The 16,017-nt window shown below is 41.1% G+C and overlaps 1 protein-coding gene across 2 annotated transcripts in view; it reads left to right on the top strand.

Moving 5' to 3' along the window:
• KIAA0930 (KIAA0930 ortholog) overlaps nucleotides 1-16,017 on the top strand; it is a 53,246-nt gene that overhangs the window by 15,546 nt on the left and 21,683 nt on the right. For both annotated transcript variants that reach the window (XM_030959530.1, XM_030959529.1), the window contains exon 2: nucleotides 8,470-8,618. In XM_030959530.1, coding sequence (XP_030815390.1) covers nucleotides 8,470-8,618 — 149 coding nt within the window. The remainder of the gene's footprint in view (nucleotides 1-8,469; nucleotides 8,619-16,017) is intronic.

Genomic DNA, 16,017 nt, shown 5'->3' with positions numbered 1-16,017 from the left:
GGTTGTGATAGTCTAGATATGTCCAAGCAGATGATGCCCAGTAGTAATGTTACTCTATGAGATGTAATACAGAGAGAATTTGAAATATTTCTTCTTTAATTTCATACTATGCAGTTTTGGATTATCTGAATTTAGCTACTTTGTGGTATTTGTATGCTGATCTTTTAGTAACTCTGTGGAGTTAGTGGATATATAACTTTGATCATTAAACTTCATTGTGCTGCAGAATAATACCCCAGTGTTAATCCCAAGAAACTCCTAAGAGACAAGAAAAATAAGCTCTTTGTGTCACTGTTTAATGAACCAAGGCAGATCAAAGTGCTGGCAGGGAGATGGTTTAGCAAGAGGTTAAACTGCAGCTCTGTGGTGTCCTGTCAGGACACTCCAGACACTTGATGATAGTTATATTGATAGTTGTTGTCTAAATAGGTCCTTGGTATCTTTCCTATGTTTCCATGGATGCTCTTTGGCCCATCTCTGCTTATGCTAGAGTCATAATCTACGTATCTGAGAGCATTTTGGACAAAGAATGGCTTAAAGCATGTTTCTCATTAAGTACAAATGAAATATTTGGAATTTATTTATTTATTTAACTGATCTGTCTCTGTGACAGGATGTCAGTATTGCCTTATCCTGACAGATGGAATAGTCAGGCAGGGCTGCTGAGTGACTTACTCAAACCAAAAGAGTTAAAGATCTGGTGATGGGGGCAGAAAACCCTCTTCTGGTGGTTTTTTGGCTTGAACTTTCATGCCTTCTGTACAACCTGGTTCATTTGTGGATGCTTCTTTTTGAATCAGTGTCTAAATATGTGAAAGAGTTCCTTCAAAATGGGCAGGTACTATGGTTAGAGCTGTCTGAGTATGCTCTCACTGTTTTATCTCCTGATTAGACTCTTTCTCTGATGATTTCAGTGTGCAGAATTGTTGTGCCTCACACCCCTTGCACCCCCTCCAACTCCCCGTTGTTGCTGAGGAAGTAATTAAACTTTTGGGCCCTAAAATAAATGTTGAAAAAGACCCTTCAGCTGATGAGTTGTTAAGCCCTACACTCCCTGCTTTGCCCTCTACTTTGTGTTCTCCAGCTGGGCAGGTTTGCAAGGCCAGGACCTCTTTTGGCTGCTTTTTTCTTCCTTAAGTCCTTTCCTAGGTGAGATAGAGCCATCTCTTACACTTTTTTTTTAATCCCAAAGTCCTGTATTTTCTTTTGAAAACCAGCTGAGACCTTCCTTTTCCTAAAATTTTCCTGCAAATTGTAGAGTTGGTAGTTGTGTTTGAGGATTCTCTTCATCCTGCGCCCTCCTTTCCCCATTCCAAGTCTATAAATACCACTGGGGCCAAGCTAAGTCCTTAAATACATGAGACATGCATTAAGTGTTGGTAACTTTGACTGGCAGGGCTGTCTGTGCTCTTAGGCACAGCAGTAATGACCAGTACCTAAAAGGACTGCTTGGTATTATATTCATTAATCTTGCTGTGGTCTGGCTTTCATTCTGGGTAGATTAATGGAGAAGAGGCAATTTCTGGGGGGGGGTGAGTGGTTAAAACAGTAGGAGCTGCAGGAAAAGGTTGGGAAACAGGTTGCAGGTTTCAGAGATTGGTGTAGGATAGCAAGACCAATTTTGTTGAGTTTGGTAAAAGAATGATTTAAATGGAAAAATCAAAGTAGCTTAAAAGACCCCACCAGATGGATGAGATACAGGAAATACTTCTCTAGCAATAAATTTTTAAATAGGATAATTATGGTAACCTCTTTAAAAACATGCTTTAGAAGTCAGGATAATATGTGGTTACACCTAGTAAGAGTTAGGTCTATTTAGATGCCTGGACTGTATGGTTATCTCCAGACCATTTGATTGCATCCCACCAAAAAGTTGGTGAGATGGCACAGGCACAATGAGACTTCCTGAATTTGTAACTGCACAGCTGGGGAGCCTGGTGTGCAGTTGTGGATTTCCTTGAAATCAGTCCTTGCCTCCCTGCAGCCAGGTTCCACACCCTTTCCATGGATTTCTTGGCTCATCTCCAGCTGTTTTCTGAATGAACATATAAGAGATCTCAGGGTTTTTCTAACTGGGGTAATACTGAGTCTTCCTCATCTTAGATGGATGGATGTGTGCATGCCACACTTGGTGGGGTAGAATAGAGAAGAACTTGGTGTCTAAATAACTATTTAGTGCAATACAACAGTTTACTTTAGGGTGTTATAGATGAATAATGTGATGGTTTGCTCTCACAGTTAAGACATGAATATTACGTGTATGTTAAGAGAAGTTTTGTAGATATATAGTGATGTTATTTGTGAAAAACGCCAATCACTTGTTTTTAAAATTTTAAAAAGTTTAATGATAATAGAATGGTTATAAAAATAGCAATATAATTAGAATAATAATAATTTGGACAATTTGGATTAGGACAATGTGAGACAATAGATACAAAGAGTTATGGGCGGTATGGGTACCTTTTTCTGGGCAAAATAAGCCCGAAAAAGGACACACCTGAACAGAGGATTAACCCTTAAAAACAATAGCCTGTTGCATATTCATACATCTCATACATGATACAAAAATTCCACTCAAACACAGGATTCTGTCTGGTCAGTGTCAGCTTCTTCCTTTTAATCCTAACGGCATCGTCCTGGCTGAGTGAGGCAGGATGAAGTCAGTTTCTTCTGATAAGGAAGCAATAATTCTCTTTCTCTGAAAGATTTAGGTGTCCTGTGGCTGCTATCTCAGTACGAGTCCTTTCTTTAGGAAAAAGTGTCCTACATAGCATAGTTTCTATTTTAACATTTTGTTTTAACCTAAAACTATATTTAACGTACTACTTAAGAAAATTACTACAGCATAACTTTCTCACATAACACATATAATATTCATTTTAATATTTGCAAAAAACCAATCATAAAGTACGCATTTTTCACATTACTGTAATATGCCCTCCCATAGTCCTCTTTCCCCTGCCCCTTGTAATAACCTTGGTAGTGGGGGCATTTGGGGAGGGTCAGCTTATTACTAAGAGGTGTGGCATGACAACAGCTGACCTCCAATTGAGATGTAAGAGAATAATCTCCACCGATGGATGGCAGGGAAGGAGCTGACTGACAAAACTCTGGGAGGGGCTGAGAGTATAAAAGGCAGAGCATCCCGAACATCCATTTTGCAGAAGAGCACGTGGCTGCTGGTCACATAGACTCCCAGCACTGTAATTTTTCCTTTTTCAGTCCTTTGTTGTATTTTTCTTAAGGTTTAATAAACCTTTGACATTTTAGAAGTGAGCATTGTTTCTCACAAGGGTGATGAGGAGGGTTGTATCTGTGACATCTGCCTTGCCCCTGTTGCTGCTGTTACCATGATGCCTTCCTTTTTAGCCAAAGTTCTGCCAGTAAAATTTTTTCCTTCTGTATCACCTGCCTTCCAACTATTGCTTGCTGCTGAACTTCTGCAACTTCACTGAAGTCCTGTTTTTGTAAGGTCAAGCTGGAGGGATTAAGTGGTGTTCCTGTATGTAGTCTTGGGAAGAAGCCTGAACTTCAGATTTCTGATGATCTGGTTAGCTGCAACTATCTCTAGAGAGGGAACACCCATTCTGATTTTATGCAGTCATAATTACAATCTTATAACATCAAAGGTAGCTTTAATATATGTGAAGTACTTCTTATATTGTCCTTGCAAAAGTACTTGGCTAAACTCAGAAAAATAAAACTAAATACAGTGTGAGTTGCTTAGAACTCTCATTTCATCACCATACTGGGGTTGTAAATATCTTCATTAGTGTTTAATTAACTCCTAAACATCTAAGGATAGTTATTTTACAGAATGATCACTGTGGCAGTGTTGGATGAAATGAGTTTTATAATGTTTCACAGTGAGGAGAATCTCCTGGCAGACTAAAGGAATAAAAGCATAGCAAGAAACCTTGTCTAGCTGAAATTATTGTTCTTCTAAGCTCTGAGTGGTACATGCTGAAAAAAGTTACTATCCACTGAATGAGAAGTCTTTTATTCTATTCTTTTGAAGCAAAATAATAACCTGACACTTCCTTTTATCCAATGATTATTTGGAAGGCATTAAAGAAATAAATTCATGATTTCCTATGTGGATATGAAGTCAGTTCCCTGAAATGAATGTTCAGTATAAAAACCTAATAGGTAAGAAGAAAGACATTTATTGCATAGCAGTTGGCATAAATTTTGCTTCTAATGAGGGTAAAATACATGTAAATGTATAATTACAGTAATTGTTGTAGTTAGGATTTGTTCATGACAAAGGTCTCATAATTATATAACCTACTTTGGGTTTATTAAGATTTATAGTCTGAACTCATAATTCCATTTTATTCCTTTAGAAGTGGGATTTGCTAGGGGAGGAGCATTTTCAGGAAGCTGACTTGCTACACGCTCTCAACTATAGATGTTTCCAATTTTCTTCTTGGCAAAGCTGGAAAGCTTCCCACGAGAAGCTGTAAATGACCAAAATTACTGTAATGTGGGGATGTAATAGTTGAAGGAGTTCCTGAGTGGACATACTGGATCTGACAGTTTCAGGCTTTAAATTGTAATGGATTTTCTCCCTCTCAATTTTTAAGTTCTGGTTACAAATAAAAATGTTTTGTTTCCTTTGCAAGTTAATGCAATTTAATAGTAGCTTTTAAAGGCTATTTCTTCTTGTGTGCTGTTGCACATCCTTGCTGCTTCTACTAGAATTGGATAAAAAGCAGCTCTTTTGCTGTGGTTTGGCTCTTTTTGGCTTCAAGACGAGTCCTTTAGCCACTGCAGTCACAACAATCACAGCATCCTTAGGCCGGTTTTAATTACAGCAGAATCTGCAAGCATCTCTGAAGCATGGAGAAGAGTTTTACATCTCATCAGCTGCAGGTGGGGCTGAAATGGACAGTGATCCAATGTGGCTCCAAGGGTTTCCAGGGTTTTTCCCCTGCATTGTGCTGCAGTGCTGAAATCGGTTCAGTGCTGCAGCACTTTTGTCCCCAGGTTTTCTGTTTAGACTAAGGCTGAATCTGTGGAATCTCTTTTGTTCTGTGTTCCCCAGCAAGGATAAAAGCACACACAATGTCCTGGTATTCTACTCAGTTCTGTTCTCCTGCAGGTATAACCACCCAGAAATATATGTGCTAAATATATATGCTATAACCACCCCTGAATACTTATTTGAGCATAGGAAATTCCTGTGGTTTATAGCCTAAAACACACCTGATGGTGTCAGCAGCTCATGGACAGTTTCTCAGAGTTTTGCATGGACTGTAAGAATCTATCTAGGAGTGATTAATAAACCCTTTTTTATAATGCCGGATTTAGATAACTTGATTTTGCATTATAAATCTAGGAGTTGCCTAGACTTATTTTGTTTCCTTGTCTATGGAGCAAACCAAAGCAAAGTATTTCTAAACACTAGAGCACTTTCAGAGATGGTTCTTACAGAATGTACATTCATTTTTTACCTTTTCCCTTGTCTTTCTTAGAACTTCAGAGGAACTCAGGGCAATCCTCTTTCCTCCTCCCTTCCTATCTAATTAAGGTTAGGAATTCAGGTACTCCCAACCCCATGAGATTTTGAGGTTTTTTGAGGCTATTAGTTAACCATGATGAATGTGTGCCATTTTCTGCTCTTTGCTAAATATAGAGGTGGGACTGGGTCATGGTGTCCTCAGCTGTCACAGGTACCACAGGAACTTTCTTAACCAAGCTGAGCTTTGTCTCAGCTGCAGGGAATTTTGCCTTCACTATTCCAGCTGAGGGTGCTGCTCCTCAACTTTGTGACTTGAATGCTTAGGAATCCGCTTTGGATTTCCAGCCTGCATGTGTGTCAGTGGCTCGTTTAGAGCCATTTGGCCTTGTGTCAGCGAGGTTTATCCTTAAACCTGAGGAGTTCTTTTTCTCTTCTTGATATTCCTGTGTGAATATACAGGCCAGTGATAATCCTGTCCTTTTCCACACTGGTTTTATGAGTCTGAACACACTGGAATCCACTCTTACATGCTCTCAGGTGTAATTATTTGCTGTGCACACTCCTGTTCATCTGTGCCCTAAGGAGACATTCCTGTGATGAAGATGTCCAGGATCCTGTATCTATCTCCCAGCACTTGATTCCATTTGTCCACTGGAAAAAAATGGACAGTCCTTAAGTGCTCAAGTATTTAGTGCAGATTTTATTCAGGATTGCACATCATGTTCCATGCTGCCTTAAGTAATTGAAACTACTTCACTGCAGTCATGCAAATAAAGTAATTGCAGTGTGGCCTGGAATTAGCCTGCACTGGGAACTAACTATCTTGGCCTTTTTCTGTTCTCCCTCAGCCTTTCCATTTTTTTTTAAATCAGCTATATGTCCTGCTTGATGTTGATTAACATATTCTGTGCATGGTCCATTAGTGGATTTTTATTGTGGTTTCAATATTGCTTTTTTATTTAGTTTGGAGACACTTCATCTTTTTCTTTCAGTCACACATCTATCTCCTGAAATTTTGAAAGTCTAATCTCCTGCCCACCCCAGTAATTAAAGATTGGAAGAAAGATTTGTCTGGCAAATACGGCACAGTGAAGTAGGAGAATGTGCTGAGGATGTCCTGTGAAGGGTAGATGTTCAGGAGGAGGGGTTGGCTCCCCCTGTCTTGCTGTCTTGTACATAATAACCATCCATTATCCCCACTATCTATTTCAGGTTTTTGTTGTTTGTCAGCAATATAATTATTTGTAGTTTTTTACAGTTTCTCTCCTCACATGTTTAAAACAGCTTGGGGGCTTTGGGGAGGGGATGCAATCACTCCATGGAGTAGTAATCAGCTCCCCTATCACCAGGCGCAGGACTGCATTCTCTTCTTATCTTTAACAATACAAAAGGTGCAGCAGCCTTTGCTGTTTTATTACAGCTAAGAGCTTTGAAGAGTTTCACAAAATGAGATGTCACCTCTACTGTGCCTCCTTTTCTTGGGGAGAGGCCAACTGCAGTGCTAATGCTGATGTCATTCATCTCCTTGAATGAGACTTTGTGGCATCTTCTTCTTCCCATTTTTGTCCTTCTCCTGCCACTCTTTTTTGTGTGATTGGGATTCAAGTCTTGTGAACTCATTGTTTCCTTGAGTTGGATTTTGTTCCTTTCTCACAGAGAGGGTGAATTACAGTCACAGGTACATTCTTGTTTCTGTGTATTGGTTAAGGAAGGCATCAGCTGTTAGTTCCTGAAGCACTGGCTGTAATCCTCAAGACCCCATAAGAAACCTGTAGGCACCTTGTGGCTTCAGGTCATTAACTGGAGCATTTGCTGTCACCACATGTCTTTGAAAGTGCTTGAGTGTGGCTGTGATGTGTTCTCCCTCAGGGCATTGGCCCTGCACTTCTTCAAAGCATAGGCAGAGCCAGGAATGGTATTTGTGGGGTGCCCTGATGAAGGCAGGAATGATGAATCTGACTCCATGTTCTCAGAAGGCTAATTTATTACTTTATGACACTATATTATATTAAAGAATACTATACTATACTAAAGAATACAGAAAGGATACTTAGAGAATGCTAAAAAGATAATAATGAAAACTCATGACTCTTCCCAGAGTCCCAACACAGCTTGGCCCTGATTGGCCAATGAGTGAAAACAACTCACACCAGAAACCAATGAAACCATCTCCAAACACATTCCAAAGGAGCAAAACAGAGGAGAAGCAAACAAGATAATTATTGTTTTCCTTTTTCTTTGAGACTTCTCAGCTTCCCTGGAAAAAAACCCTGGGTGAAGGGATTTTTCAGAGAATGTGAATGCCACAAGCCAGGATCTGCTCCTGAGCCCTGACCTTGTGCCCTGCTTGTGGGGCAGAGGGGCAGATTGGTTGCTGGAATGGGCTTGACAATGTCCCAGGTTCGTCTTTGGGCTCAGGCCAAGTGACAGCACCACGTCTGTGTGTTAGCACTCCACATAATCACAGAATTATTATATGCAGGTGCTTTTATTGAGAGCTCTGGGTGTCAGGGGACACAAACCCAAACCTGACTCCGACATGCTTTTGGACTGAACATGTTTTATATTCTATCGTTATATAACTTACATATTAATTATTAAACTTACATTGTTCTATTGTATACATTGGTTTCATCCAAGCATGGATTTCTCATGATCCCCTCAAACCTCTAACATAGTTTCTCATGATTCTTTAAACAATAATTATATCTAACCACATCTAACAATTATATCATTTATCATATACTGACTACACAGGTGCAGTTTCACATGGTCTAGCAAATACAAGGCCTAACATTTTCCCAGGGCCTACCTTTAACATTTTCCCAGGGCCTACTAAGCCTAACTTTCTTTCTAGCTCCCTGAATTTTGTGATTTTAAAATCTTTTACTGTCATGTGCACCACAGAAGCACTTTGAACTACAGTTCTGGTGTCGTGTTACGCACAAGCTGAAGTGACACCCTCATTCACAGCTCTCATATCTCCTTTCTTCTGTGCCTCCTAGGGTGTTTCAAAGATGACCGTATTGTGTTCTGGACTTGGATGTTTTCAACCTATTTCATGGAGAAGTGGGCCCCCCGGCAGGATGACATGCTCTTCTACGTCCGTCGGAAGCTGTCCTATGTCACTGGGGAGAGCACAGAGGGGAAAAAGGTGAGTAACAATGTGTTTTAACTTGGGAAGCCTAAGGTAGCATGGGGTTTGGTGGTGTTGTGGGGTACCTGACGCATCTGAAGAATTGCAAAGCGAGGATGAGGAATTTCCAGCTCTGCTCACCACAAGATGTTATACAAAATCGGTCCATGAGGAAATACATGGTTAAGGTTGTGAATGCCAGGGGACGCTGCCTTGGCAGGGGGGCTGGACTGGATGATCTCCACAGGTCTCTTCCAACCCTAACAATTCTGTGATTCTGTAACATCAGCAGCAGGGTAAGTGAGGTGCTCTGTTATGGACTTGAGAAAATCAGAAATCTTGCCTGCCTTTTTGGAAAGCTGACTTTTGTTTCGCTTCTCAGTGATGATACTTTATAAACTCAAAGCACAAGTCTGTAGGAAGACAGGAAAAAAAGGAGAAGAGAGATGGTCACACTGCTATTTCTAGAAGAAAACTGGCTGAGATTACCAGAGTATTAGGAATGAACATCTGTTGGGTGTACTCAGTAGCAGAACACAAGCAGCCTCCTGGTGCTGGGATACAACAGTGACAAACAGCAGAGAAACTCCTGTACTCTCAGAGTCTTTACATTTAAGACAATGTAAAGAACTCATAAAGAACTATTGTTCCTTGCAAGCACAGTCAGGTGTCCTAGTGCTGCTGCACAGGTATTTTCCCATGAGAGATCTGAGAAACTTCTTAGCATTCCATGGCAGTTTTCATCTTAGCTGGGGGAAACAGAAGCAAGAGGTAGGATGGTTTTATTGGGAATTAAGTTTGGTGGATGTAGGAAGATAAATGGAGGAGGAAAAGACTGGGATTCATTTCCTGACATGTGTAAAAAATTGACACTGTTGTTGAATCACAGGTATTTGTGCATGGTGTCTGTGAAAGTGTTTGCAACCAGCTGTAAGAGTTCTCTGGGTTCATATGTGCTGGTGTAAAGAGTCACAGTTGTCAGCTCCCTTGAGAAAAAGATTCCAGAAGGTTTTCCCACACTTTTGATGAAGATAGAGAAAAAGGACAGAATTATCTTCTCTCTTCTCCCTGGCTCTCCAACTTACATCATGACAACCACTAAGGAGAAGATGGAAAAATATGGTTCTTTCTCTGTCAAGTCAGTGGTTTAGTCTTCAGCTAGTGTATTTGGAGCTTTATGACTTGTGGGGAAAACTTCCATCCTGATGGTTGTTTCAGTGACTATAAAAGCATCCCTGTTTCACATCAAATGATATTGTGGCTTTATTCAGCCTGGTAAAAGCATGGGTTGTTTAACCTCTTGTCCTCTCAACAAGGAAAGTGAATCTCAGAGACAGCCTCATTGCTTAAATCCATTCACAGACCACTGATCAATCTAACTAATTCATTAGCCTAAAGTGTCTGAAGCTCTTGTGGACAGGTGACAGTGACATAAACCCTTGTTTCTGCTCTCTCAGAGCATTATTTAAGCTTTTTTTAAAAGCATCATAAATAATTTTTATTTGTGAGGAGGTTGTATAAGTGGTGGTTACCACAAAATCAGCGTTAGTGAATCGTGTGCAGTGATAGCAGGGATGGGGAGTGGGCTTTTATAGCACACACAGCATTTTGTAACTCTCCTGTGGCTGGCTCTATTTTGCATGGCTTCTGAGAATTGAACCTTTCCTGTGACTTTCAAGTACTTCAATTGCTTTGTGAAACTTCATAGTTGGTGATTCATTGGCACTTGTTCAGCTGTCCTCCTGTTAGATTTCACTTGACTGCTTTGTAGTTCCAACTCCTCTTTTGTCTGATTTTTGAGCCTGCCCAGTGCAGTGAGACAACTACTCCTACACGCCAAATTATGACTCCATGGGTTTTTAATTTACTTTGTAGTTTTGGACATTCTTCCTTGAAAAATGATGCCAAAGTCGTACTGTTAAAGGGGAGGGAGATGGAGACTGATATCTGTAGGAGCTGGCTAGAAGTGCAAGCCTCCCTGCCACCCACCAAGCTGTGCTCTCATTTAGCTTTCCAGGGGTAGACTGAAAAGGCAAGTGAAGAGCTCAGAGTTGTTTGGGGACATTTAGGACCAGAACTGGATCTGTGCTGTTGGCTCCTGCTTTATGCCAGGCTGAGTCAAATGGTCTGGTGATGATTCCTTCATGGACCACATTGAGGATGACTTTGTAGTCTGGGTGTACAGTGAAGCAAGGTCATTGTAGTTCTTCCACCAACACCACTACATATTGCTCTGTGCTTAGCTGGCTGCTGCAGGTTTTGGCTGAAGAATTCTGGCAGAGGTGACTCGATGCCATGTCAGCCCAGAACATTAGTTTTTCTTAATGAAAATAAGATCTGTGCAGCTTGGAGGATAGCAATCATCATACTGATGAGAATGACAAAAGGGGCTGAGTGGGGACATGCTGTTTGTCTGAATGCTGACAATGGTGGTGTTTGTTTGTGTCATTTCCATGCCCTGGTGTGATGGTGTGTGTCAGTGGGGAACAAGGGTCAATGAATCCAGTGGTTCCCAGGCTTTGGTGCCTGAACTGTCTGATTAAAAGTAGCTCCTGCTTGTGGATTTGGGTTTTTCTGTGCTTACTGGAGCTGGAAGAGTGTTGGCAATAACATTTGGTTTTAAATTGAAGTGTAACAGAGGATAAGCAGAAAAAACCTGATAGGATTGAGATGAGATGTTCTGCTCAGTTTTAAAACTGAATGAGAAGGGCTTTGGATGAGTCACAACAGCTTGAAGTAATAAATTGTACCATTTGCTATGTCCAGTAGGTGCTGATGGTAAACTTCTCTACCAACATAAATTTTACTTTAAAAGGCCTTTTAAATTATCTGCTTTGCACTCTGCCTGGTCTAAGTGACTTTCCATTTGCTTCTCTTTTCCTTCCCACCAATTTCTAAACTGAGCATAGATGGGTGAAACAGCAATTAAGCTCCTAATATGTGAATGCCAGGGCAGAACTTCCATATTGAATTCTGAGCTATATCCACTACACAAACTCTTGGATCCCAGAGAAGTACATTTAATTCTGTCTTTCCTTGGCATGTCACAGTAACACTCTTGCATGTTTTTCTTGCCAAGTTTTGAAGATACATCTTCTCTTGGTGTCTTGTATCGGGTTCTTTGCAGACCAAGGCACTGTGTAGTGTAGCTTTTCACAAGGTTAAGGAATTTAGCAGGGTTTTGTAAAGTGGAATCCCTTTGACTTGTCGCCCTTTATTAAGTCAAGACTCAAAACCAGCTTTGCTGCTGCCTCTCATGCCAGCTGATGTGACCTATTGGAAAATGTAAGCCCTGATCCTCACTTCCAAAGGGTCTTGGACATTTCAGGTTTGAAAGGTTAACATGGTTGGACTTAGGATTATGATTTTAAAATGGTGTTAGGTCAAGATTGAGTTTTCTAATCTTTCTGTAGAGAGCAGCTTTGCTTTCTCCTGAAAATCCAAAAGATGCAAGTATACAGTGTTACACAGACAGCTGGGGAAGAAAGAAAAAACTTCAGTGATAGACCAGCAAGTTGTATTCTGCCTTTCACTGTGCCTTGTCACCTGAAAAGGTGCCATATCTATAGAGCAAAGCAATAAAAAAGATAAATGTAAGATACCCTGGGCATATGTTCTGAGCTTGCCTGGATATTGGAGTAGTTCCTATTTTCTTCAGCATCCTATGAATGTGGAGGAGTAGAGTTGCTACCAAATGCACAGGATAGTCACTAGGCCTGTTAAGTCTCCAAAAAGCTTAAACTATTGGTGTTGAGACTGCAGCTTCAGAGATAGAACTGAACAGAGCCATGGTGTGTATGTTATGTGCATCTGGACCTGTGACTCAACAAATATGACTTGTGGTGTGACCAGTCAGTTTCCAAACTCAAATTACTTCAGGCACATGGCTTGCACAGAAAATCACAGGATTTTCCTAACTGAATCTGTAAGTTACTGTCAATGTCTGCCTGCCTGGAAGATTCAACAACCTGAACTCAGCATCTAATAAAAATACAAGTTTTAAGAATCTTTCATTGCTGGTTCTGTTCCAGTGTTAAGGTCTTTTTCAACACTGCAAGCAAACAGAATGTCTCCAGAAGAGCCCTGTGCTGTACTTCATGGCAGTCCCCTGCCACCACCCAAATGCTGAAGAGAAAACAAGTGGCCAAAATTGAATCTCTTTTGCTGAATAGATTTCTCCTTGTTCATGGGTAGTATGAGGGAACAATTATTCCAACACATCCAAGTTGATACAGAATCAGCTGTTGTGCCTCAGTTGTTCCATTGTGCTGAACTTGCAGAGGTTTTGCTCTGGCTCCTGCAGAGTTCAACATCCACACAATGCTTTCATTTTGAAACATGAAAAAGGAACCCTGGCCTTATCAGATTGATACTCTGATTTTTTTTCTTTTTTTTTTTGTAAGGAGCTCAGTATCTTCAGTGTAAAGACCTTTCTTTTGCAGTTCCCCTTGCCCGAAATCTCTGTGCTTTCTTCTGCCACTTTGATTGTCTAAATGTGTGAGCAAGTGCAGCTGAAATTCTTTCACAGTATCACAGTCACAAAATTCCAGACTTAGGAAGGAGTGTGGGCTGCAAAGGCATTTTTAATGAATTGCTTTATATTGCTCCCAGTCTCTGAAGAACCCTTCTTAAGCAGTCAAACAGGGTGACAAGAAAGCCAGAATCAGATGTGATTTTAATATGAATGGCACTGAAATGTGGCAGCCAAGAAGATGCTCTGCTCTCTGCTACAGAGGGCAACTTCACTGGGAAGGGAAGAAGCCCAGACCCAGTTTTCCTATCTGATGAAATGTGCTGAATAATTCAGTATCAGAAATGCATCATATCTGTCTGAGTCACTGGGGGTTTGAGGGACAGAAGGGCACTGCTAGGCTAAGCTTGCATCCTGGAAAAGCTAAAAGTGTCTGCTTGAAGCTCCCCAGAAGCTTCATGAAGCCACTGGTTTATTAGAACACTTAGTGGATTTGATCTCTGGGTTACAGGCTGGTCAACTTGCTTATTAGAGGTATGTGAAGGTCTGGGTTCAGTGTTGAAATTAATATGCAATTGAATTGGAGCTTTTTTCCCATCCCATATTGGCACTCTGTTTGTCAATAACCAATTGGTTTTTTCCCCTTTCATCCGCTAGTGTTAATCTCTCACTGGGAGAAAGGGATTGTTGCAACCCTTTTTTGTTAGTGGAAACACTCATTCCAGAGTGTTCTTCTCCTAAACTTTTCTCTAAACCAAGACACTAGCACAAGGAAAAGTTCCCAAAGTTTGTGATCATTTGGTTGTACAGAGGGGTTGTGGGCACAGAAATCAAGCAGTTGACACAGAAGCAAATTTTTCAAAATGGGCGGTTTTTCTGCAGCTGAACTTTGCTTCTTGCACAGTTTGCAGTTGCTTTATTGCAGTGGGCTTTGTTTCAGCTTTATAGCTATGGTGGGTGTCGAGTTGCCATAGCTACTGGGCATTATGCTGCCTTTATGTGGGCTCCAGAGTGTGTTCCAGGAGGATCAGGTGCAACTTCTGAATAATTGATAGTATCCAGAAAAAGGGAATAGGAATTTTGTCTTGGAAGCCATTCCTTACTCTGTGCTCTACAGTTACCACCAGTGAAAATTTCAGTAGCCATAATCCTAAGAAAGCTTCTCCATATAACATCTGAAAGAATCTTTCTTTTTCATTTTAGGACATTGTTGCATTGTTGAATACAGTTGTCCCCTTTGAGATATTATCTTGGATATAAATATTCCAGCTGTAACATCAGCTTCCCTGCATGACAGGACTTGGGAGTGCACCCTTCCCACAGGGCTTCTCTGCATGCTCCAGAAAATAGCAGGCTCCTTGGATTTCCTTCCCATTTAGCAGAGACAGGGATGTCACTGGAGAACAGATGCATGAGCAGATGGATTTTGATGGCCAACTGGCCAGCCCAGCCTGTGTTCTGTTCAGTATCTGTTCTGCAGCACTGCTGGGTACCAAATGGGGTTCTGCATGTCTGGAGCTTCCCAGCTTGTTAAAACACAGGAATCACAAGTCCTGGGATATTAGACATGCTGTTTGTTGGGGTTTCTTAGTGTGAGAAAATGCTTTTTTCCTGTGCCAAAGGGTCCAGGCAGCTCCTGAGATAATCTTTTTTTTTTTCCCTAACTGCATCATGCTGTTGACATGTATAGAGAGGGAAGCCAGGAGTGACCAGTGTCTCCATGTCTGGAGATGGGGAGCAAAGGAGCACAAGTTCTGAGGTGGTGCCTAATGAGAGGCTCAGAGGTGTCCTAAAAGTATTTTGTCAGCTTTATTTAAAAGATTAGCAAAGATTAACACATGACAGAAAAAATCCCAAAAGCCCAAGCACGAAACAAAAAAAGCCAAAACTGAGTATTCAAGATCTTCTTCGTATATATATATAAATACATAAATTGGTATGACAAGATCCAGAGGCTGGCAAAAGGAAAGCAGCTGAATTAAATGAAGTTGCACACTTGGAGCCAAGAGGATGATTAATCATTGGAATGAGTTCTCAAAGCAACGTATTTTCCCAGGTACTGTCCAGCCAAAGGTCGTTGAACTGGGGTTTTTGAGGAAGTAACATGGTGAAATATCCATGGCATGTGGGAGGTACCCCTGGCTGAGGTCCCTCTCCTTTACAGCTGTAGCTCAGGAACCCTGTGAAAACTTGATACAAAGGTGGCATCATGGATTTCAGCTCCAGAAGGGTCACTGATTTGAATGAGCAAATATATAGAATTCACTGGGAATAAAGAGTTAGTATTTACATAGTTGCTTCTATTTTCATACTTGCAGGCAGGCACATCTGATGTAGAGCCAGGTAAACAAGCACAAAGATAAGGCATAGCCAGGTGAGTTAGCAGCAGACCTGGAAAAGGCCCAGTGTCTCCTGGATTCCTGGCTGGGGCAGTTTTGTGTTCCTGGGAGGACTCAGCTGTGTGAAATCCAGCATGTTCTCCAGTCCATGGAGAGCTGTGATTCATGGAGATCCACTCTGCCCTGACCCACAGGTTGTACACCAAGGAATCCTACCCTGAATTGGTGCACAGGGGAAAAAATGGTTTAAAAAAGCCTTTTTCCTGTCAATATCTGTGATAGACTTGCAAGGCATTCCATGAAAGAGTTGTTGAGCACTGGCATTGTAGTTGCTGGGGAGAAGTTGTTCATGTGTGAGTGAATTTCACCAACAGAAAGAATTAGTGGCTGACTTCTGCAGAGAGAGGTTTTAACTTCAGTGTTATGAGGTGATTAACTGCTTCTTGGCTTAAAATAAAGGCTCCATGGATACTGAGACAGAAGAGACTGAAAAGGTGTCTGCTGTACACTTGGTTTTGCTTTCCTGGTGTTACTTAGAGTTGGGGTTTTACCCTGCCGTTGCTCAGTCCTGCCTTCTGTATTTTCACCACTTCTTTCCTTCAGAGAA

Source organism: Camarhynchus parvulus, chromosome 1A (genome assembly GCF_901933205.1).
Source record: "Camarhynchus parvulus chromosome 1A, STF_HiC, whole genome shotgun sequence".
Classification (NCBI taxonomy): Eukaryota; Metazoa; Chordata; class Aves; order Passeriformes; family Thraupidae; genus Camarhynchus; species Camarhynchus parvulus.
This window is presented reverse-complemented; position numbering and strand designations above follow the sequence as displayed.